The 21,086-nt window shown below is 42.3% G+C and overlaps 1 protein-coding gene across 1 annotated transcript in view; it reads left to right on the top strand.

Annotated features, from left to right (window-relative positions):
* The first annotated feature begins 8,229 nt into the window (after window positions 1–8,229).
* Mylk4 (myosin light chain kinase family member 4) overlaps window positions 8,230–21,086 on the top strand; it is a 68,332-nt gene continuing 55,475 nt past the window's right edge. The window contains exon 1 of the mRNA XM_029547290.1: window positions 8,230–8,653. Coding sequence (XP_029403150.1) covers window positions 8,399–8,653 — 255 coding nt within the window. The 5' untranslated portion in view covers window positions 8,230–8,398. The remainder of the gene's footprint in view (window positions 8,654–21,086) is intronic.

Raw genomic sequence — 21,086 nt, 5'->3', positions numbered from 1 at the left:
CTGGGTTGTGAGCAATTAGAGACTGTTTATAATGTCAGTTTTAGTTTATCAGCAGTGGAAGTTCCATATCAAGTGTATATATCTAGGAATAGTAGATCTGGGAAGGTCCTTGTTTTCATGATAATTTGGAAAGAGTTACAGTGTTACTCATAAGAATCTGTGAGAAATATGCCTTTAGTCTTTGTACCTTCCTGGGTATATGTGCCTTTGCCCTTTCCCCCTGAACTAGGGAGAGTTGGAGACTTTTCAAATACTATTATGATAGAGTAGATTAAGCACTACTCACTAAATGCATCCAGAAGTCGCCAGACTACATTCGAATCACTTCGAAGTCATCAAGACAAATGTTCATGGAACTTTGAGCTCCCATTCCTTCCGTCCTGGCAGCTACAATCATGTCTGAGAGGAGTATGCGACCACCAAGCACAAATCCAGCCCAGTAATTACAAGGGGCTGAGAGGGGAAGGTAAAGGTGATATTTCATCCAGTGTTCTCAGTTCATCCTCTCCTTACCTGACCTTTGAAATGGAGCCATCAGCTTTGAAAGGCCTGGCATCTAAAATTAATATTCTTCCCCATCTGACTAAGGAAGGAACAGCTGAGCAACATGAGATCAAGGAGCACATTGGTTTAAACAGGGGCTCGACGTGGCATTTGAGAGGGAAGACACTTCCTCTGGTGGTAGACGCTTGTCTTTCCAGATGACTTCTGCCCACTGAGAGTGAAGTCTCTTACGGGAGAGTCTTGCAGTTCTCCTGAATTCTGCAGATTCCTGTTATCTGCTGAAAAGAATCCTCTGTTTGCAGAGTGAGTGCTTCAGACTCCAGGATGTCCTCCTACAGATGGTAATCACTTCTCTTTATTGTTATAGCTGATCCAGTTGCATTTTCTCTCTGTGTTGCTTTAATTAACAAGAAGTCTTTCCAAACTGCAGGCAGAGCTCAATGCGTGGCATTTCTGTACTGAATGTTTGTGTGCTAAACCTAAACTTCTGGTTTAATATGTCAAGTTTTGAGGCTTCCTAGACTATTTTTGGTATTACTTGCAATTCACCATTATATCTTAGCCACAGTTCACCATTAAACAGAAATGCATCTGTCTTCTTATTTTAAGAAGTTCCTCCTGCCAAGAAAATGTTAAAAAAAAAAAAATACTAATAATGGTCTATAATGAATCTGTAGAGTTCTGGTTGATGTTATCTGTGTTTTTTTTTTTAATGTAAGTTCTTTATGCAATATATACACATTCATAGAGTATTTGAAATACTTTATAACTCTAGTAGATTATTTTACTCTATGAATTGTAAAAATGAAGGTCCATTTGGGAGAATTAGAAATGATTATTACTAGAGAAAAGTAAACTTCAGAGAGTTTCCAGCAGGGGGCCTCAGGGGCTAGCCACTAGAAAGCCCAAATTCAAATCTTGTCTTAATCTTTCTCTCCTTGTATAGGCAAGAGATACATAAATACACAGATGCATTTATGTGTCTAGAATTAAGTGTTACTTTGTTGCCTGCACATTACCTAATTTGTAAGGAGAGTATTTCAGAGAGAGCATGGGCAGCTGAGCTCAGTGTGCAGCTGTTAGTAAAGATGCAATGAAAAGTGGTCACATTCTTCCTCTGAAATGAATTTCTTTTAGAAAAAAAAAATCAATACAAATGTCTTAAGATATAGGCAAGAGGAGTGGGGTGTGGCTCAGAGGTAGAGGTGTTTGCCTAATTTGTGTGGATTATTGGGTTTAACCCCCAGCACTGACTACCTTAAAGAGGAGGATACAGGCAGAAAATCCCCGTGGTGAAGACACTGCCCAAGGAGTCACAATTTCCAAAGGGAGAGGAATCCCCTCTTCTGAGACCAGCCTCTCCTTACTGGGGGGCTGTGAGGAGAAAGCCATGGCATCGCAGTCAAAAACCCCAATCCTCATACCATGTTTTAACCGGCCACTTGACATGGTGTCAGAGTTTTTAATTTGCCCCTTATGTCCTGCAGCTTGGCTAAATTTTAGTTTGGGAAGAAAAAAAATGATAATAAATAGATATCTAGAAAAAAAGCAAAACAAACAAAACAAAAACAAAACATGCCCCTCACAGCATGGGAGTGTGAAACTCAACGTGGGGACAGCATACTGGTCTTTAATTGAGAGCCTGAAGGGACTGAAGTTTGCACTTCTTGGGGGGGGGTGGGGGAGGAAGATCAAAGAAGAGTGCACAAACATCCCAGATGCAAATGAAACCTTTCAGATGGCAGCCTCCCATGGTCATCTCTGTCCAGGGCAGGTGTGAGGCCCACTGTCTCTTCTTCAAGCGGTGAATCAGTCTTTCCTGGGTTATAGGAAGGGGGCATATACCAGACAGAAGAACCTCTATCTTCATCTATTACTTCTTAACCTAGATGATATAAATTTCCTTTTACACAAGGATTTTTCTAGCTGTTCCTATGTGTAAAAGGTCTGTGGTTTATTTGAATAACCAATTTGAACTATACTGCATAAACAACGCTGGGGTCCCATTTCTTACTTTCTCTCAGTATATGTCTTGTTCACTGCAGTGAAGGATGCGTGCAGCCACCTGGCATGGTACTTCTTACTATTTGAATTTCTGAGTAAATGCTAAAAAAATTTTTTTAATTGTTTTTTTTTCCCCTTTAAAAGTTCCAGCAGTGGAAAAAATTTCAACGTGAATATCCAGGTTGCTCCTGGTTTGGGAAGTTGATGGAGAATAAGTGACCTGAAGGTTTTGTTTGTTTGTTTCCTTTCTTTATAGTCACGGGAAGGGGGTGCTGAGCAGTCACGATTGTGTCCTCATTTACAAAACCGAGACAGAGGGCGATGAGAGCCCCACTCCTGACAGTAGCCTGATCAGGTTCACCACCAGTATGCTGAAGGTGGAGAGGCTGGAGGAGATCAGCTCGTGCCACAGCAGCAACCCGCTGGAGAGAGTGGCGTTCTTCCAGTGCATGGAGGAGGTGGAGAAGGTGAAATGCTTCCTGGAGGAGAATTCGGGTGATCTGGACCTGCAGTCTGGAGGCAATGAGGTAACCATGTTCTACCTTACGTCATGGACAGTGCTATTCATGTTTAAGGTCAATGTTGTCACACGTGTGTAGGACGAAGGAATCTTGCAGAACAGATTTCTATTCCACTTGTCTAAGGATTGTGGGTAAACTCTACACTTGAGTTGGGTTGATAGTTTGGAAGCCTCTGAAAGTGCATTTTCTCTGTGGTGCTGAGGAGTGTTGAAATGAGTTCCTGGGGACTGGGAGTGTAGCTCAGTGATAGAGGATGTGCATAACATGCTGGGAACCCTGGGGTCCATATCATCACCCCTGTCACCCAAACATACATGAGTGCATACACACATGCATGCATGCATGCATATATGCATACATACATACATATTAATGGAATATGCTATGGAAATGTGCTTCATTTAAACACATCATTTAAAACACATGCTTGGGCGGAAAACTCAGAAAAGCACCATGAAGGGCACAATCGTGCAGCTTCTAATTTCCTAAATTTCCTGAGCTCTGAAAGGTAGAGCTACTGACAGCAGAGTCCAGAGGAGGGGCAGCATCTCTTGCTGATGTCATGATGGTAGAGTCCCGTGACCACTGTGCAGAGCAAATGCTCTGAGATACACCAAAATGAAACACAGAGCTGCCTAACTTGATCAGTGAGATGACAGGTGCTATCAAAGCAGGTTTGATACTATGTCAAAAGCTTTGTGAGCATTTTGGGTGTGTGTGTGTGTACAGGGGTAAAGGGGGAAGTGATAGTGGCAGCGGTGGTAGGGAAAGCAGTCTAGCCTGCCACCCACAATACTGTGGGCATCAGCTACCCCAGGACCTCCACTCAAGTATCCTTGACTATACTGAGAATAAAATTTCATGGTGAGTCAGAGTAAAATGAAGTTGCTAAGTTTATTAAATAGAGAAAAAAGCTAATCCATGCACAGGCATTGGTGCATCATGTGTGTGTGTGTGTGTGTGTGTGTGTGTGTGTGTGTGTGTGTGTGACATAGGAAAAACAGTATCTATACGAGACATGGGTATCTAGGTGTCTGCACCATATACTCATATCTGATTCTGTGGATTTCTAAGTTTCACTGTTCAAAAGATGTGTGCCTGAGAGATGGCTAAGTAGGTAAAGGTGCTGATGCTAGCGTAGTGGCCTGAGTTAGACTTCAGGAACCTATGTAAAGGTGGAAGGAAGAACTGAGCCCACAGAATTGTCTTCTAACCCCACCACCCTGTGGTAGCCTATGTGCCATACCCCATCTCTCTCACACACATAATAAGTACAAAAATTTAAAAAGATTAATTTATAACAGGTTTAAAGATTAAAGAAAAATTTGAAAATTAAGTAAGAATTATAGGGGTTAGAGAGATGTCTCATGGCTAAGAGCATACATTGATTTTAAGAAGGACTTGCACTTGATTCCAAGAGAGGGTCACTCCTAACAGCCTGTGACTCTAGCACCAGGGGACCAGATGCCTCTAGCCTCCATAGGCACAACACTCCAGTGGACACACTCTCTACCTCAGACATGAAGTAAAAAATATGGTTTAGTTACTTTTCTTATCTTAAAGAATTTCCTTTTGTACATGACATTGTATGGTTGTTTTAGAATACATATTGTAGAGATTTGGGGTGGGAGAAATGCTAATATGGTAAAACTCATAGTCCTAAACTCCTGGGGTTCAAGCCATTTGCCTGCCACAGATAGGGGGAGCTATCAAAATGCATACAAGCGTCCAGCTTCTTAGAGACAGAAGAAGAAATTGTCATAGACAAAAATGTAAGGGAGTATGAAAGACACCCTCCTAGGGGCCACTAATAGCACAAACAAGTAAACAGAATTTATTTTCTCCTCATGAATTTCTGTAGGAAACAGAAAACCGCTCATCCTTTGTCACTTTGCTCCACAGAAATCAACAGTTTATATGGATTTAATTTTTTGTCAATTCCACTTTTTCTCATAAATCTGTGGTATAAGTTTCTTTTGAGACAGGGTCTTGTGTCACTCAGGAAGACCTTGAACTCCATGTATACTTAGAATGGCCTTGGGCTTCTGATCTTCCTGCCTCTACCTTCTAAGAGCTCAGATGACAGCTGTGTGCCACCATGCCAAGCTTATGTGATAAACTGACAGCCTTGAAATTGTGAGGTGATGGTGAGTCGGGTTATAAGCTTTCTTCAGAAGAGTTATTTTTATGATTACCAACTGTTCTAGAAAGTTCAAAACCTAATTTGGAAGTCACATATTTTGGCATTTGGGGGGAAAGAGTCTGCAGAGACCCTAAAAGAAGTAAACAAACATTTTGTAGCAGGTCCCTTCTGGCTTCATGCTACATTTGAATCCATCGAAGGTAGATACCGATGACAAGGAACGACATATGTCCCATTCAGTTTTTTATTTATAAATGGAGAAGGGCCCAGAGCTGTCACCATGAGTACCTCTGTCCTTCTCTGGCCGTGCTCAGAATGGATAGGTACAGCTGTCAGGGGCGCTGAGCTCTCCCTATGGTGATCAAAGCCCAACCCGTGGGGGCAGCGCAGCCTGCAGGCCCAGCAGCTGGCAGGTAGAGAAGCCACCTCAGCAGTCTGGGTGTGTGGACACAGCTGGGCTACCATGGCTGTCTCTATCTTCTGTAGGGCTGCAGTAGATCTTTCTGTGCCACTCTCTCTCCCAGGACCATTGGAAGGCCTGTGAGTTTCTCACCCTCTCTTCTTCCCCCTCCCAATCCCTTTCTGAGAAGATTAAGGCTGCTAATGGCAGAAACATTTGCTGGCTGAACTGAAAGGCAATTTTCACTGGATTTCAGACTCTCTGGGGACACAGCTTTGTTCTGGAAGCTTGGAGAGCTATTTCCAAAAGCAACTTTATCTGCTTTCAGTCCCAAGAGCAGAAAAACTGTATATAAATTTAACAACCTGTGTTTTTTCAGTGAAACTGGGTCCTTTTTTTTTTTTTTTTTTTACCTTTCCTGCTCTCAACCAGGATTTTCTGTTTCATTTATTTTCCTTTCGCTGGGTTTATTTTAAACTACCTTTCTCTTCCTCCAGTTTCTGCGTGAATTATTAAATGCTGCATATTCTACTTCTTTGGACTCAAAACATTTAATTTATTTTATGATTTTAACTTTGCTTCTTTCATTTATCTTCATTTTTCCATTTGATCCCGAATGCCCCGCTGCTCTTCTGTTACAGTGCTGCCGGATTTAAAAAGGGCTATGACTTAAAGCGGGAACCCACAGGCTTGCTTCCATGCGCTCCTTCTTTTCCATCCCATATCTCAAAACTAAAGACTCTGAAGGGTAGCAAAGGCCTCTCCCCCCCAGCGAGGAGCTGGCAGTAGAGAGGAAGCGAGGGTCACCTGCCCCAAGAATAAGGCTGCAGCTCCACTTCCTTTCCCCCAGGTAGTTTTCCTCTTCTTCCTTTACATCACACGTATGAGCTCGGTAAGACCAATTCTGCAGCCCAGTCTTAACCCCTAGAAGACATTAAATCTGTGCCACCATCAATAGCCTATATCCCTCACTGCTGGGTCATCTCCAGCCTGACTTCTCACCAGCCTGACTGTCTTACCGGCAAGATTCTGCAGAGATCAAAGACTCCCCCATTCTGTCTGAAATGCTCAATACAAAGCCTAGATTTTTATACTCACTCCTAGGCCATGCCCTTGCCCCAGCCCTCCCACGAGGACACCCACAACATGATCAGAAGATCAGGCACATATAGAAATTAAATAAATGGTTGAATAAAGTATTTTCCACAGATAAACATGTACCACGGTACACTAGATCTAAACATGTTCCAAGTATGTTATTGAAATCAAGTAGAACATGACAAGCAGTTGATCTGAGTGATCATGACCAGCAGGTATATACCATGACCTTGTGGTGGAGCACACCTTTAATCCCAGCACACGGGAGGCAGAGGCAGGCAGATTTCTGAGTTCGAGAGACCAGCCTGGTCTACAGGGTGAGTTCCAGGACAGCCAAAGCTACACAGAGAAACCCTGTCTAGAAAAAGAAAAAGTAAAAAAAAAAAAAAAAAAGTTCTCACAACTACAATTATAGCTTGACACAACCAAATGTAGAGTTTTAATTAAATGATTATATTCATACTTTTGGTTCAGGGGACCCAAACCAAATTCTCAGGGATATGCTATATCCCCAACCCATATTTTTACAATTTACACTCAAGACAAGTTATGCTCCCCTCTCTTGGTTTTCTCTAGCTTCCTGTGAGACTGTAATTTCCTGCCATTTATCCTGAAGGCTTGGTCCCAAGTGCAAACACTAAGGGGCATTGGAGTTTGAATGGTCCATTTACAAAAATATGTCTTGTGGGCCACTCCTCCAGGACTTTTCAAGGTGGATCCCTTCTGATTCGATGCTAATTGTGATTAGTGCAGAAAGGTCTTCTTTCGTAAGAAGGTTTCAGGGCTGGGAATGTACTTCAGATGCTTGCTTGGCACGCATGAAGCCTGAGCGTGAGCAGTAGCAACACGTAAACTGGGCATGATGACCTATGCTTATAACCCTGTAACCTTATAAGCACATGACGACTGTGCTTATAACCCTGGCACTTAGGAAGTAGAGGAAAGAGGATCAGTAGTTGAAGATCATTCTGAGCTACACAGAAAGTTTAAGGCTAACCTGGGATGCATGAGACCTTGTCTCAAAGACAAAGGACAAAAAGAAGGGGGGGGGGACCCTCAAAATATAATAACACCACCATCAACAACAGGTTCCGTTCTTCTACAGTCTCATTTGGAGGGACGACTAAGATGGTCCAAATAGAGTCAGACTCATAGTCCCTGAGATGTTTAAATGCTTCTCACAGATATTCAAAGACTGAACTAAACAAAAATATTTCTTAGCCGGATGGGCAAAAGACTAGAGAGGGTTGATTGGGTAAAGCATGGGTGTCCCTATTTTGATTGAGTTGACTGTTTTAATAGCAGCTGGCATTTCCTGACAGCTGCTATGAAATTGTACCATCAGCCATGTTCATAATGACTATTCTTAGATCTCAAAATAGCATAGATAAAGATGGAGGTTTTTCATTTTTGAAATTACATTCTTCTACCCTCCCCCGATTTTTGCTCTTTGCCCCACAAAGGCTAGGGAAAGTTTCCTAGGTGGTATTGGCTCAGCAGAGGCAGCTGATGCCAGTTATGATGCAGCTACTAGTCCTTGACCCGGGGACGAACACATGAGTGCCAGTATAAATTATGACCGGCGATTTTCCTCAGTCCCTGCACCTGTCTCTGATCTGTCACAAAAAGCCATCATGTGTTTCCTTTTAAAGAAGCAGAGTACTAGTCGATAGTGTAACCGGAGACACCCAGCGTAGGACTGCACAAAGAATCCCATTGCGGTTCACAATGCCCACTCCTCAGAGTAGAGCAGGGAGCACAGGGACCTTCAAAAGTGGCTGTGCTAGACCAGGGCACCGAAGGTGCCCACAAAGCCAAGGACTTTACAGCTGCTCCCAGAGAATGGACTCCACACTTCGAAGAAAAGACCTCTGGATTGTGGGTAGCGTGTGCCTTCTGTCGTCTTCGGTCTTCTGGCGCCTGTTTCGGTCAGTGGCGGCGTGGGGAGGCCCCAAGCAGGAACCTGCACTTGAGAATGCACAGGTAGTGAAATCCTCTTGACCTAGGGAAGATTCCTTTTGCAATTCTCTTTGAACACTTCCAGTCCAGGAGCGGTGCTAGCCAGAGGCAGTTGATCTATGCCTTGCTGGATCTTTGCCCAGGACTACTGTCTTAGGAGGGCTGGGTTAATAATAGTGACATGTGGCAACTTTCATCATTTCTAGCAATTAGAGCAACTTTCGGGGAATCTTGAAGCAGCTGTGTCTGGAATTAACTTTAAGTTGGTGATCTGTTTTGGGTATGAGAGTTAAAAATAATGTTGGCATCACTTCATTCTCGTCTTTTTTATGTCTTAGTTATGAAAGAAAAAAGATGTAAGATTCACCCTGTTTGTAGGAAATCTGTTGTAGGCACAGCACTGAGGGGTGCTGAGGACTGGGACTTCTGTGCTTTGGGCTGCAGCTGATGTAGCTTTCCATAAGCTATTCCTAGGATGGAATTCTGTGGGCAAAATACAATTCTGGCAGAGAAATAGCTCTCAGTGGAAAGAGATTAGTACTTTCTGAGAGGAGGTGTTCATTCCCAGAAAACCAGTTCTCCCCCTGCATTTGATTATCTTATCAGTTATCATCTGCTAAGTCATTTTGAAACACTTTAAGACAGTTTAGCAATCACTGCAGAAGACCACCGGGGATCAGCAGCCTATGGGAAAGGCGCGCTTGCAACAGTGTTTCTCAGCATCAGGCATGCTTGCAACAGTGTTTCTCAGCATCCCTTCCTTTCTCTTCCATCCTCTTCCAGCATTCCTTCCCCCAATCATCTTTTCCATGACACTGTACTTCATTTCCTTAAAAAAACAAAACAAAACAAAAAACAAAACTTTTTTTTTTTTCTGAAGAACTAAAGAGATGGCTCAGTTGGTGAAGTGCTCCCATTGCAAGCATGAAGGCATGAGTTCGATACCAGAACCCATGTAAAAATGTCAGGCATAGTGACCTATCTTGTAACCTCAATGCTGGATGCCAGTGCTTACTGGCCAGCCAGTCTAGCCTAATTAGTGAACCTCTGCGAGGTCCTGTTTCAGAAAGAGGTACATGGTGTTCCCAAGGACATCTAACCCCTCCCCCTACTCCTACCCATGCTAACATAAAATTGCTTGTGTGCATACAGTGCTAGGCATCAAACCTAGAGCCTTGAAGTTGCCAGTTTAAGTGCTGCTGAACAGCACCACAGACCTTCCCATAAACTATTTCTACAGATACTGTTTTCAGTAAATACCACTTATACCTGAATGCATTATATATGCACATTCTTTACACTTACCAAGAGTAAGATTTTCTTCACCTCTTCTCCACAAAGAACCAATGCCCCACTGGAGTGCTATTGCTCCACTGGCAATATATTATTTACAGTTTAAAAGATGTCCTGAGAGGGTGGTTTCATAGCATATTCTAGCTCTGTGCATACATACATTACTTATGTCTCATCCCACAAGGAGTCACAAGTCCTGTGTCTTGGTGGCGTTTAGAAGACACAGCTCTATGCTTTTCTAATGCCTGAGCCTTCACTTCTGTGATTGTCAAGTTCACATTCAAAGGAACAGATGGATCTCGAGATAATAGTTGAGGGCAACGTAAAATCTGCAGGAGAAAAACAGCAAGAGAAGAAAAGCCCTGAAGCATATACAAACCTGTCTTTAGGCCAGGCCTGATTTCACGGTTGTCTACCTCTTCAGACCCAGTCACTGGTGCCCAAGCATTAATCACATCTGGCTGTTAATATATCTTTTGTGAGAAATATCAGGAGGGCTACATTTCTTCTGTGAGAAACACCATGAGGGCCTGCAGCTTCTGTGTGGAAACTCTGAGATGTGGGCCACTGGTATTTCTGCCTCTGATATCAGCTTTTAGAAGTCCCACACACATTTTTTTAAAGGTTCTCTTGTAGCTTTTTACCTGTAAAGAAAAGCTCATTTATGCCAGATTTATAACATAACTCTTACCCTTTTTTTTTTTCATCACTAATGGTTGTTTATAATACTGACAACTGGTTATCTTAGAAATTTGCCCAAGCACAACAGTTTATAGATTATTTTTTACAGAAGTTTCAGAAAATCCATTTGTAATGTTGTCTCCAGTCAAGGGGTAAAGGTTTTGCAATGCACTATGTATAGATTCTGCCTCATGTAAAGTTCTATGTGCCCTTGAATACAGATACAGATGAGAAACCTTACAATGTACATTGTTCCAGTGTCTCTGAATAATCAAAATTATGATAGTTTATATAATTTCTGTTAGTTATTTATTGTGAAGAAAATATATTTTTTGCCTTTTCTGTCAAAGCTAAAATGACATGATTAAATATATAATTGTTGTTAGTTATGTCTGTGTTTCTAGGTAAGAGAATGCCTAACACATGTGTTAATGAAATTTCTAAATATAATTTACCAGACTGTATTCCTTCATTTCCCAAAACCATTATGGTCATAAAAATGTACATTTATCTATTAGCATTACCCAGACTTCCATTTTTCAGACTATCGTCGTGACGTTTACTACACAATTGACCCTCTATATCCCTGAATTGCACATCTGTGGATTTAGCCAACCATGGAGAAAACATGTCTGTTCTGAGCATCTGCAGACATTTTTCCTTGTAATTATTCCCTAAATAATAGAGAACAACAGCTATCAGCATACATACTGCTTTAGGTATTATAAGTAAGTCAGAGATGATTTAAAGCACAGGAGAGGAGGTACCCAATCATATGTAAACCTTGTCACTGTTTATATAAAAGTTGTTGTTTTTTTTTTTTTAAAGTGGAAGACTTCCAGAAATGGATCTCCCAAGAATACATGCCAATGGTTGTCCTTTCATATTACTTTTATTTTTATTAATATTCTAGTATGCCAGCCTTTTTAAAGCATTTTAGCCAAAGCAAACATAGAATAAAATTATGATTTTGATATGCTAAGTACATATTTTTCAAATGCACAGCAATGCATGCACAACATGCATTTAAAATTATTTGTTAGTATGTGACCTCAGAGAACCTAACCCCTGTCCCCACAACTAGGTACTCCCTGATCAGCCTCCAGCACCTGCAACAGGAACTGTTTCCAGGTCTTAGCCCAGTGGCATTTGGTCCTTTTCCATATGTTATTCTCTTTTCTGTCTATCGTGGCAGCAATTACAAAGCCCAAGGAAACTGAGGTAAGCAGGCAACAGCAGAGTCTTCTTTCTAGAGAAAAGAGAAAATTGATAATAAGAGACATTTACTATTCAACATTGATACTGGGGAAGTTTGCTTAGGATTTTTATGTTACCAAGACTGTATGTGTAGTATCTCCAAACTGCCATACCTGAATTCACACCAGAAAGCAGAACCGCTTGTGTTGGATCCTTAATTTGGGAATTGGCTCCTAGGGATAGGCATGGAAGCTTGGAGTGTGGGATAGTGAAAGAAGGAAGCCCCAGCTGGCCACTGCGGACGGGAGGACTCATAGTTGCACCCCTGTTGTAGGACTGAAGTCCACCAGGCTCTGTCACTAATGCTAAGTGTAACATGCCCTGTGGCATGTTCAGTAGCCTCTGTGTAAGCATGGATTCAGCTGGTGTTCACTCAGGAACTCCAGAGGACTCTAGGAAGATGCAGTACCTCTGAGTAGTTCAGGAAGTATCCAGATAGTTGCTTCAGCAACAGCTAGAGCAGAGGTAGGCCAGACGGTGGGAAGAACACAGAGAGGAACACATCTTCCAATACATTGTTTCAAAGGTTTGCCTTTGAGGTCTTGCCAATCAGATAGCATTCTTTTGCTCAGTTGGGATTGGTTTTTATTGTTGTGACCAGCTTTGGCTTTACCACTCTCCAGCTGGTAGTGTTACCAGCCTATTCTTGGCATCACTGGCTTATACCAGGGAACTTCTGCACACTTTAAGAAGACAGTCATGAGGAGGCAAGCACTAGCATCAGAACAAGCCTTCCTTGGGGACTCGGAGTGCAAGGGAGACAGTGCATGTATGGCTTTGGGTCTCAGCACTGCTTCTTGAGGCTTGAGGAACAAAGCTTAAATATACATGCAGCCTAGTGGGGCACACCTTTAATTACATTACACAGGGGCCAGAGGCAGGCAGATCTCTGAGTTGGGGTTCATCCCAAGATACCCTGTCTCAAAGTAAAACGTGTATAGAGAAGAAAGCATGGCCTTACCAGATACACTGCCCACTATTGCACAGTTCTCAAGATACCTGCAACATCTTTGTCAGTTCTTTCTGTCCACAGATGGCTTTTCACTTGACACAGACATAATGCTCATGAACATTGGGTCTTTCTGCACGAGGCTCACAAAAATATGATGGAGTTGCTTACTATTGCTCCTTACCCCTATATGGGGTACTTATTATGGGGGGGGGGTTGTAGACAGATTTCTGAACCTGGTCATTGGTGGAAACCACTTTCTGAAAGCAGCCAGTGTTTAGCAGGAATCTTTGGTGGGCACCAAGGCCTTCCCTGCTTCACCTCAGAGGCACACATTAGTATTTCCCCAGATAGCTGGGATCAGTTAATCTGCTGTGCTGGTTGGTTTTAACTGTTAGTGTGCCACAACCTAGAATCAAAGAGAATCTTTAAAAGGGGCTATCTAGATCATATTGGCCTTTAGGCATGTCCTTGGGGGATTATTTTGACTGGTAATTGCATAGGGGAGGGACTGGACCCTAGACTGTGTAGGATTGAATAAAACTAGCAGAGGGTAAGCAGTAACCAAGCACACACTTATTTTCTTGTTTGTTCTTAACAACAGATGTGCTGTGCTAGCTTTAGCAAGAGCCTTAGCTTCCTCCAGATGAGAGAGGTGACCTGGAATTGTAAACAGAGTAATTCCCTCCCTCCCCTGTGTTAGTGTATTTGCCACAACAGAAATGAAGGATGCCTGGCCACAGTCTACATGCAGGAAGAGGACTAAGAGTGACTCCTGTGCTTGTTCTCAAAACCAGCACTGAGCATTGTCCCAAGAATAGAGTTTCCAGCCCCAACTCTTGCACCCCATGGGAGTTCTTTATGTTCTTTGAATAGCAGTGTGTGCCTGTCCTTTTTTTGCCATACTGGGTACTGTCTGGATAAAATAAAATAGCATGTATTCGTGGAAAGACTTTGTAAAATGTGGGGCTCTGTAACGGTAACCAGTTTCAGAGCATTGCTTTCTTCTGCATCTGAGCCTCGGGCCTTATGTCCTTTACATGCAAAGATGATTATGAGCACGGAGACAGCCTCTGCCTGTGTACCGCCCCCTAGTGTTCATTTGAACAATTCTTTCAACCTCACCTAATGCTTTTCAGGGAGGGGAAAGTATGAGTTCATTTTATGGAATTAAGATATATATGCCAGGCTGGAGAGATGGCTCAGTGTTTAAGAGCACCGACTGCTCTTCCGAAGGTCCTGAGTTTAAATCCCAGCAACCACATGGTGGCTCACAACCATCCGTAATGAGATCTGACGCCCTCTTCTGGTGCATCTGAAGACAGCTACAGTGTACTTAGATATAATAATAAATAAATCTTTAAAAAAAGATATATATGCCTTTTAAAATACCTTCATAAATCTTTAATATTAGTCCATGGCTCCTGGCTTCACCCAAAGGGAGGTTCTGCTGCTCTTAGATCATGGTGGTGCTCTTTGTTAATATCTTCTGTGTTGTTGTAAATCACCTTGGGGTACAGCTCTATGGTTGAACATGTGCCTACAATGCACAAGGCTCTAGATTTGCTTTCTGACAGACCCCACACACACCTACACACACACACAAACAGAGGAAGGGCCTTGGAGGCCAGCTTATCCAAATCTTGGAAAGGTGAACTCTAAACCCAGGAGCAGTGAAGCAGATTTATCCAAGATTCCTCACAAGGGAGGGACTATCTTTTCTGAACATCAGGATTTTCTTCCAACTCACCTTCTGTGCTGCCAGAGCTTTTTTTATTCAGAGTTCTTGTCTCTATTAGGGTCAACCCCACCCCTCCCCCCAGCTACTTCCTACATTGGATCTACAGATCAAGATCTGGCTCAGTTCACTGAGTCCCGCGCAGGCCCTCTTTCTCCTGGGCTCATGGTTTCTAGCTCTACCCTGATTGTCACTGGTGCTTCATTTCCAGGGGCTCAGCACTGCACCCAGAAATTCTCCAAATGTCTCAGCATGGGAGCTAGAAGCCTGCACAGCAGGGGGTGAGTCGGGAGACTCACTGTAACAGGTGTGAGGTTAATGATCTTGTCAGTGGCCCAGGCATCAGGAAATTCTATAAAAAGAGAAATAACTCGGCTAGAAGCCAGTACTGTGTAAGCTCACATTCCAACATGTCTAACTAACTGTTAGCCTCCAGTATTTGTCTTCCACATATGAGCAAGCTAGGCCTATTCTTACACTTTCTACATAGTCTAATGCTTATGTTAATTTAAACAGTAAGACAAGGGTCAGACATAAAAATGAAATATTAACTCAAAATTTGAATTCATAAATATATCTAACCCACCCATAACCAGAATCTAAGTATTCATTTACATCATTCTATATAGATTTTATATTTAAAAAAACAACTATTACTAAGCTAGAAAGGTACTGTGTTGTCTATGCTTAGAAGCCAATAAAAGTTGTCAAATAATGACTTTTATTGGAAAGAGAAATACATAAAACCCACTTTCAACAGCAATTTCACTTGCTTATGGTCACTGGTGGTCTCAAAAAGAGGCAGAACCTGGCAAACCAAGACTTTCTTCTATTTCTTTAGGCATCAAACAGGGTGAGAGCCTGTGAGGTGTCCTTTCCTCTTAGTAGAGATGTTTGGTTAGGGGACCCATTCAGATGGCCTGGCGGGCCTTAGTTATTTAGAAATGTAAGAACTGAAGGTGTCGGGTCACATTCTTTCTAGAATGAGCATATCATACTATTATTATCCGTCCCCAGGGAGGGGATGCAGCCCTTGGCAGCTCACACTTTGTGCACATGTGCTGCACCCCACTTCAATTTTTATGTTCTCAGGGCTGTGTTTGCTGATTGCCTATTTAGAACCTATGCCTTTAACCTGGTTGTATTCCTTTAATATTCAGTTATTTTAAGGACAGATACATAAATAGTCCTCACTGCAAGTCAGTACTTGTTCTAAATACTTTATAAATGGGGATGGAACTTAGGGTCTTGGCTAGTACTGTAAGACCTTGGGCCCAGTCTCCAGCAGTGCAACAACCACGTCCTGTGACAACCTCAGGAGGCAGATCTGTCTCTGACTGAGCATTGGCATTTATGCTGCATGTTCCAGGCACTGGGCTAACTAAGTACTTCCCACACCGTGTGTGTGTGTGTGTGTGTGTGTGTGTGTGTGTGTGCACATGTGTGCGTGTGTGTTAATTTTCACACAGAGGCCCCACAAAGCTCTCTGTCTACAGTAAGCTAAGGTTTACTGGGACTAGGAGTTTGACCCAAGTGCTATAGCTGCATGCCCATGATGGTATTTCTTTCTGAATGGATTCACTTGCTCAACATTAAAAACCCATATGTAGGCTTAATTGCGGGAATTTTTGTTAGAGTTTCTTTCAAAAAATGTTTCTTAGAGAAGTTTTGTGTTTATAACAAAACCAAGAGAAAGTTACAGAGCTCTGCATACACTTGCATCTCCCACAACACAGACTGCTGAGACGACCCGTGCTTTTGTTCCAACTAACAGGCCTACACTGATACTCTATAGTTTATGGCGGAGCTCACCCCTGGTGTACAGTCTGTGGGTTTGAACGACAACAACAAAAAAATCATGTTTATACCATTAGAATAATTTAAATTTTAAAAGGCCACAAAAACCATTAAATATTTGTATACATACAGAGTTTTCTAAGGACAATTTGTTTTATCCTCACATGATCCGAAGTATTTTTCTCAAGTTAATGGCAGTTTTACTTGTTCGCTTTTCAAGGGTAGATTTTATAAGTCTACTTTGCCAACCTGTAAACTAAGGTTCTTGTCAGCAAATGCAAAGTAACAGCGACCTCCAGTGGAAAGAAGTTGAAAAAACTATTGTGGGCAGAAGGTGAGCTTTCAGGCTTTTTGTTTTTTCCTGGTGCTGAGAATGGAACCCAAGGCTATTTGTGTGCTTGGCCAGTGCTCTTCCACCAAGCTGCACCCCAGCTCAGCATCCTCTTTGTAGTTGTTTAAACTAACATCAGCACTTTCTCAGTTCTGCATTAGAAAAGACACTGCATCCTGGATCTGCTTGGTTTGAGCATACAAAGTAAGGTTAGATAAACCGTGTGCTCTTAAATACTCCACTGTTTCGTCAACAGCTCCTATGGATTAAGTACTTTGTCAATCCAATAGAAGTTATGACTAGCAAATGCAACTGACCTTTCACCAAATCTAGCTTTCTGAAGGCAGATAGTCCCCAAATATATTGCTTCTCTTTTATAGCACAACCTGACTATTACGTTTCACTTCACTGTGGTTGTGGTGTAAAACATTTTACCTTGCAATACACATTGACATATGTATGACCACAGATTTGAAATTCACTTGGCCTCTTGCTGTCTCTGTGGCACTGAGCATGTGCTGTAGACCCTTTCATCATGTGAGCTTAGTAATATTGACTTCACCGAATTGTTGCCTGCTACAGTTTGCACAGTGCTTGGCCCAGAGATGACACTAAACTCAGTAAAGAAAACTGGACATAGGACCTCTGTGGCACTTAGCTCTGCCCTCAGCACAGCTTTCATTATCAAGAGCCCCGAGCCATTCCCCTACCATGTGCACCTTCCACCTTCTCTGGGTGCCAATCTCTTTCCTCCCCAGAGCCCCGCATTTGCATTCCTGGAAAACATCACTCCTTTCCTGTTTTCTCCTGTCCCATTGTTTTCCATGGGTGGGAGAGTCCACATTTCTGAGGCACCAGGGCTGCTCTTTAGACATCTCGATACTGCACTGCCGTGTTGTTCTCCTTCCCATCCCCACCATTACACCCTCTCAGACATTGTTACAGCCTGTGATTTCTTGAAATGTGTCTGACATTTCTTTTTCATCCTTATTGGAATGATGGCAAAATGAGGTGGTTTGCCTCACTATCATGTAAGGATGCTGAGGAGTGCAGCAGAGTTGGCATCAGATACCATGGAGAGGGAGAAAGGAATTCCAGGATGAATGAGCCGCAGAGCCAAGATCATATGCATGCATGTGAATATGCAGCTATCATGTGATGGGATCTTGCACTCTGATTTGCATAAGAATCAAGCAACATGGGCTTCCCAGACAGGAGACAAGGCCCATTGGTTTACTGGGTACATACTGCTAAATACCCTTAGGAGCCAGGGAGTGCACATCTAGGTCAAACTTGGCATAAATTGTTTCAAAAAATCATCAGCTCTGAAATTATGACAACTACTATTATCAGCCTAACAAAAGGAACAGAAGCGATTCTTTTGGTGTCTAGAACCATGCCTTAATTATTGGGCTATACCTATCCCCAACTTGCGCAGAGAAAGCTCTATTCTTTACTTTCTGCTCTCTATCTTTTCTCCCAGAGAACTGTCATGAATCCCAAGCTCAGGGGGCTAGTTACTGGCATGGCACTGTACTCTAATGAGATTTGTTGGGAATAAAAGGAAGGCTGCAAAGTCAAGAGGCACAGCTCTTCATCTGGTCAATAGAGTATCAGATCTCTGCCTTTCCTCACTTTCTATGAAGCCTGTGCTATCTGGTTCTCACAAGTCAAATGATAGGATTCCCCCACACAGCATTTACCTCAGGCTTTTGATTTCTTATTATTGAATTATTAAGTTGTTTAATATCTTATTCATGATGAGTCATATTACAGTCTATAAAATATAGGTTTATAGCTGAGTCCCATTAAAATTTATTTCTAACTATTCTACTTCAATATTGTTTCCCAACACATAACTAACAGCCTGGGGAACTCTAAGATAGATGTCGGGGTTCATATCTTGATTCCAGTATCCTTTCTACTCAGATTCATATCCCTGGGGTCCACTCAATAGCTGTGTGACATTACTCATTCCATTTTCCTTTGTCTCAGTTTTTGTATCATCACATTGCTATAATAATGTCAAATTATTTGGGGGGAAATGATTACATAAGATGATATGCCTGTAAGCAGGTGTCTTGGTAACTAGCACAGACATACAACCTCCACATTGACCCCTGGTCCTGCTTCTTGGTTATACTCCACAACTTTGATCATTTTCTCCCTCTGAGATGCTTTTGAAATCTTTCAAGACCAGATTCAAATATAACCACAGATAGGTCTACGCTGCTCTTCCATAAACACTGTTTAAGGACCCCATGCTGGCCGTGGCTACTTTGTGTCTTTTATGATCATTACTGTTCTGCAAGCAAACCCTTCTATGTCCTGAAAGTTAGACCTTTCTCTCCAGAGGGATTCTTCCCTGTTTATTTATTTTTGTACTGTATCCTTCAGTGAGATAAGCCCTCTTACTTTGGTGTACTGTTTATCTTTAGCTGTTAGGTATAATTTCTTAAGTTTTAGAAGTGACAGTGACTAATATACTTATTCAAATATTTACACAAACTCATGAGTATGGCCAGTCAGGATATATGGATAACTTGGGTTTACCTATTTTGGTTTTTTTGTTTTTGTTTTTGTTTTGTTTTGTTTTGTTTTGTTTTTTAACAAAATCTTCAAAGAGAATACACTGGATTGAATTTTAATCCTTTCTCTGCAGATAGGATCAGTTTTGCAAGGTCAGGGTGGTCTGACACACCCTGAATGTCTTCATTCAGTATCAGCATGAAGAAAGGCATTCGTTGTACCAGATGCCATCTGTCCTCTCAGGAAAAGAAGGCAATCTGATCCTTCTTAGTCAAAAATTGTGAATTTCTACTCTGCAGTGGCACTAGCACACTGAAAATTGTTTTTAACAACAGCAATAAGGCATTGCCTAGGTTCTGGTGTCCCTTTGAGACTCAACCTAGAAAGAAAACTCCAATTTGAATAGCTTGCTTTATAGGTTCTACCTTATCAGTTATTATTTTACGGTGATACAGAAATGGTCATTCATCATAAAGTGGAATCTCTTTCCCCAGACAGCAGCCTAGGCCTGCCAGGCAGCATGGGTGTGACCAAGGGACTTGTTCCCGATATACACTCTCAGGCCCACGCATGTGCTATTACCTGGGTGAATGCTAACGGTTGAAAAGCACCAGAATATTAATTACTTCCTGCAATTGAAAAATTAAGGAATAGTTATTTTTTCCAGGAAAGTTGCTGAAATGTGATACTAGTACAGTTGTGCATATATGATTAGTTTAGTAATAGATGCATGCATATATATATATATATGTTTATAATAGTGTGTGTGTGTGTGTGTGTGTGTGTGTGTGTATGTGTTCTCAAGGCTCTCTCAGGCTAGTCCTTGAGAACCAGGCAATATCCTTTCTTGAACATTTTAAGAGCATATTTTCCTTGATAAAATAAATATGTCTATTAATAGTTGTTTCCATTAGATTTCCCAGGCAGACAAAACACAGAATTTGTCTCTCAGCCAGTCAGATAAGCTGGGGTGAGGGGACATGTGAATGGCAGCACACCCTGCCTTCCCTGGAAGGGTCACATTCATCCCCAGGGAGGTGGTCTGGACATCTAGTTCTTTACCCATTTGAAAGGAGGCCGCCAACAGAATGCGCATCATGGAAATTCTTTGGTCTGCCCTTGTCAGCAAGGCAGCAGGTGGTTTAATTGAAAGCCACACCATGGTATGCTGAGTAGAAGAACAGGCTGTGAGATTCTCTGTTGTCACCAAGTTTCTCCTGCCAGGTGCTCCCTGGCAGGGCCTGTAAAGTGCCCACGGCAGGGAGCCACTGGATTTTCCTGCACTCTGCCCATGTGAAGGTTGGGTTCACAGTTCCCAGGGTCCCATGGAAAGGTCAGTAGTGTCTGGAGCATCCTTTGGGATAAAGATATAGACACCTAGGCCCTATAAGACATCTTTAGCAGAAAGTGCCGGAGTGAGGAGACCACGTCTTTAATAACGCCAAGGTTCTGATGAGAAGCGTGGTTAGCACTCTGCCTGGGCCGCCACTGGATTACTGTCCACATCTCTCTCTTTCCCTTTTTGCTTGTGTGTGGTGACTAAAAAGAGGTCATGTTACCTCTGGGGATTTTTTCTAGGCTATAAAAATACTACATTTTAAAACACTTGGCTCTCTCTGGGCTGATTACCCATTAATCTTACCTCTTATAGTTAAGTTAACCTTGTGGCTCCTTAGGATCTTTGCCGAGTGACATGGAGGACAAGCATGGCTCTTAGATAGCTTTGTTTGGAGTAAATTCCATATGCTTGCTTGGTTTCTGTGCTCATGGTTTATAGGGACTGTGACACAGGAAACTTGCGGAGACTGTAGTTGTCGTACACAACTTTCCATTGCCAGTGTAACGTCTCCTTTTTCTGATTTGGTGCTGGGCATGGATTCAG

This window comes from Mus pahari, chromosome 16, assembly GCF_900095145.1.
Source record: "Mus pahari chromosome 16, PAHARI_EIJ_v1.1, whole genome shotgun sequence".
NCBI classification, from domain to species: Eukaryota; Metazoa; Chordata; class Mammalia; order Rodentia; family Muridae; genus Mus; species Mus pahari.
Note: the sequence above shows the minus strand (reverse complement) of the source record. Positions and strands in the feature narration are given on the sequence as shown.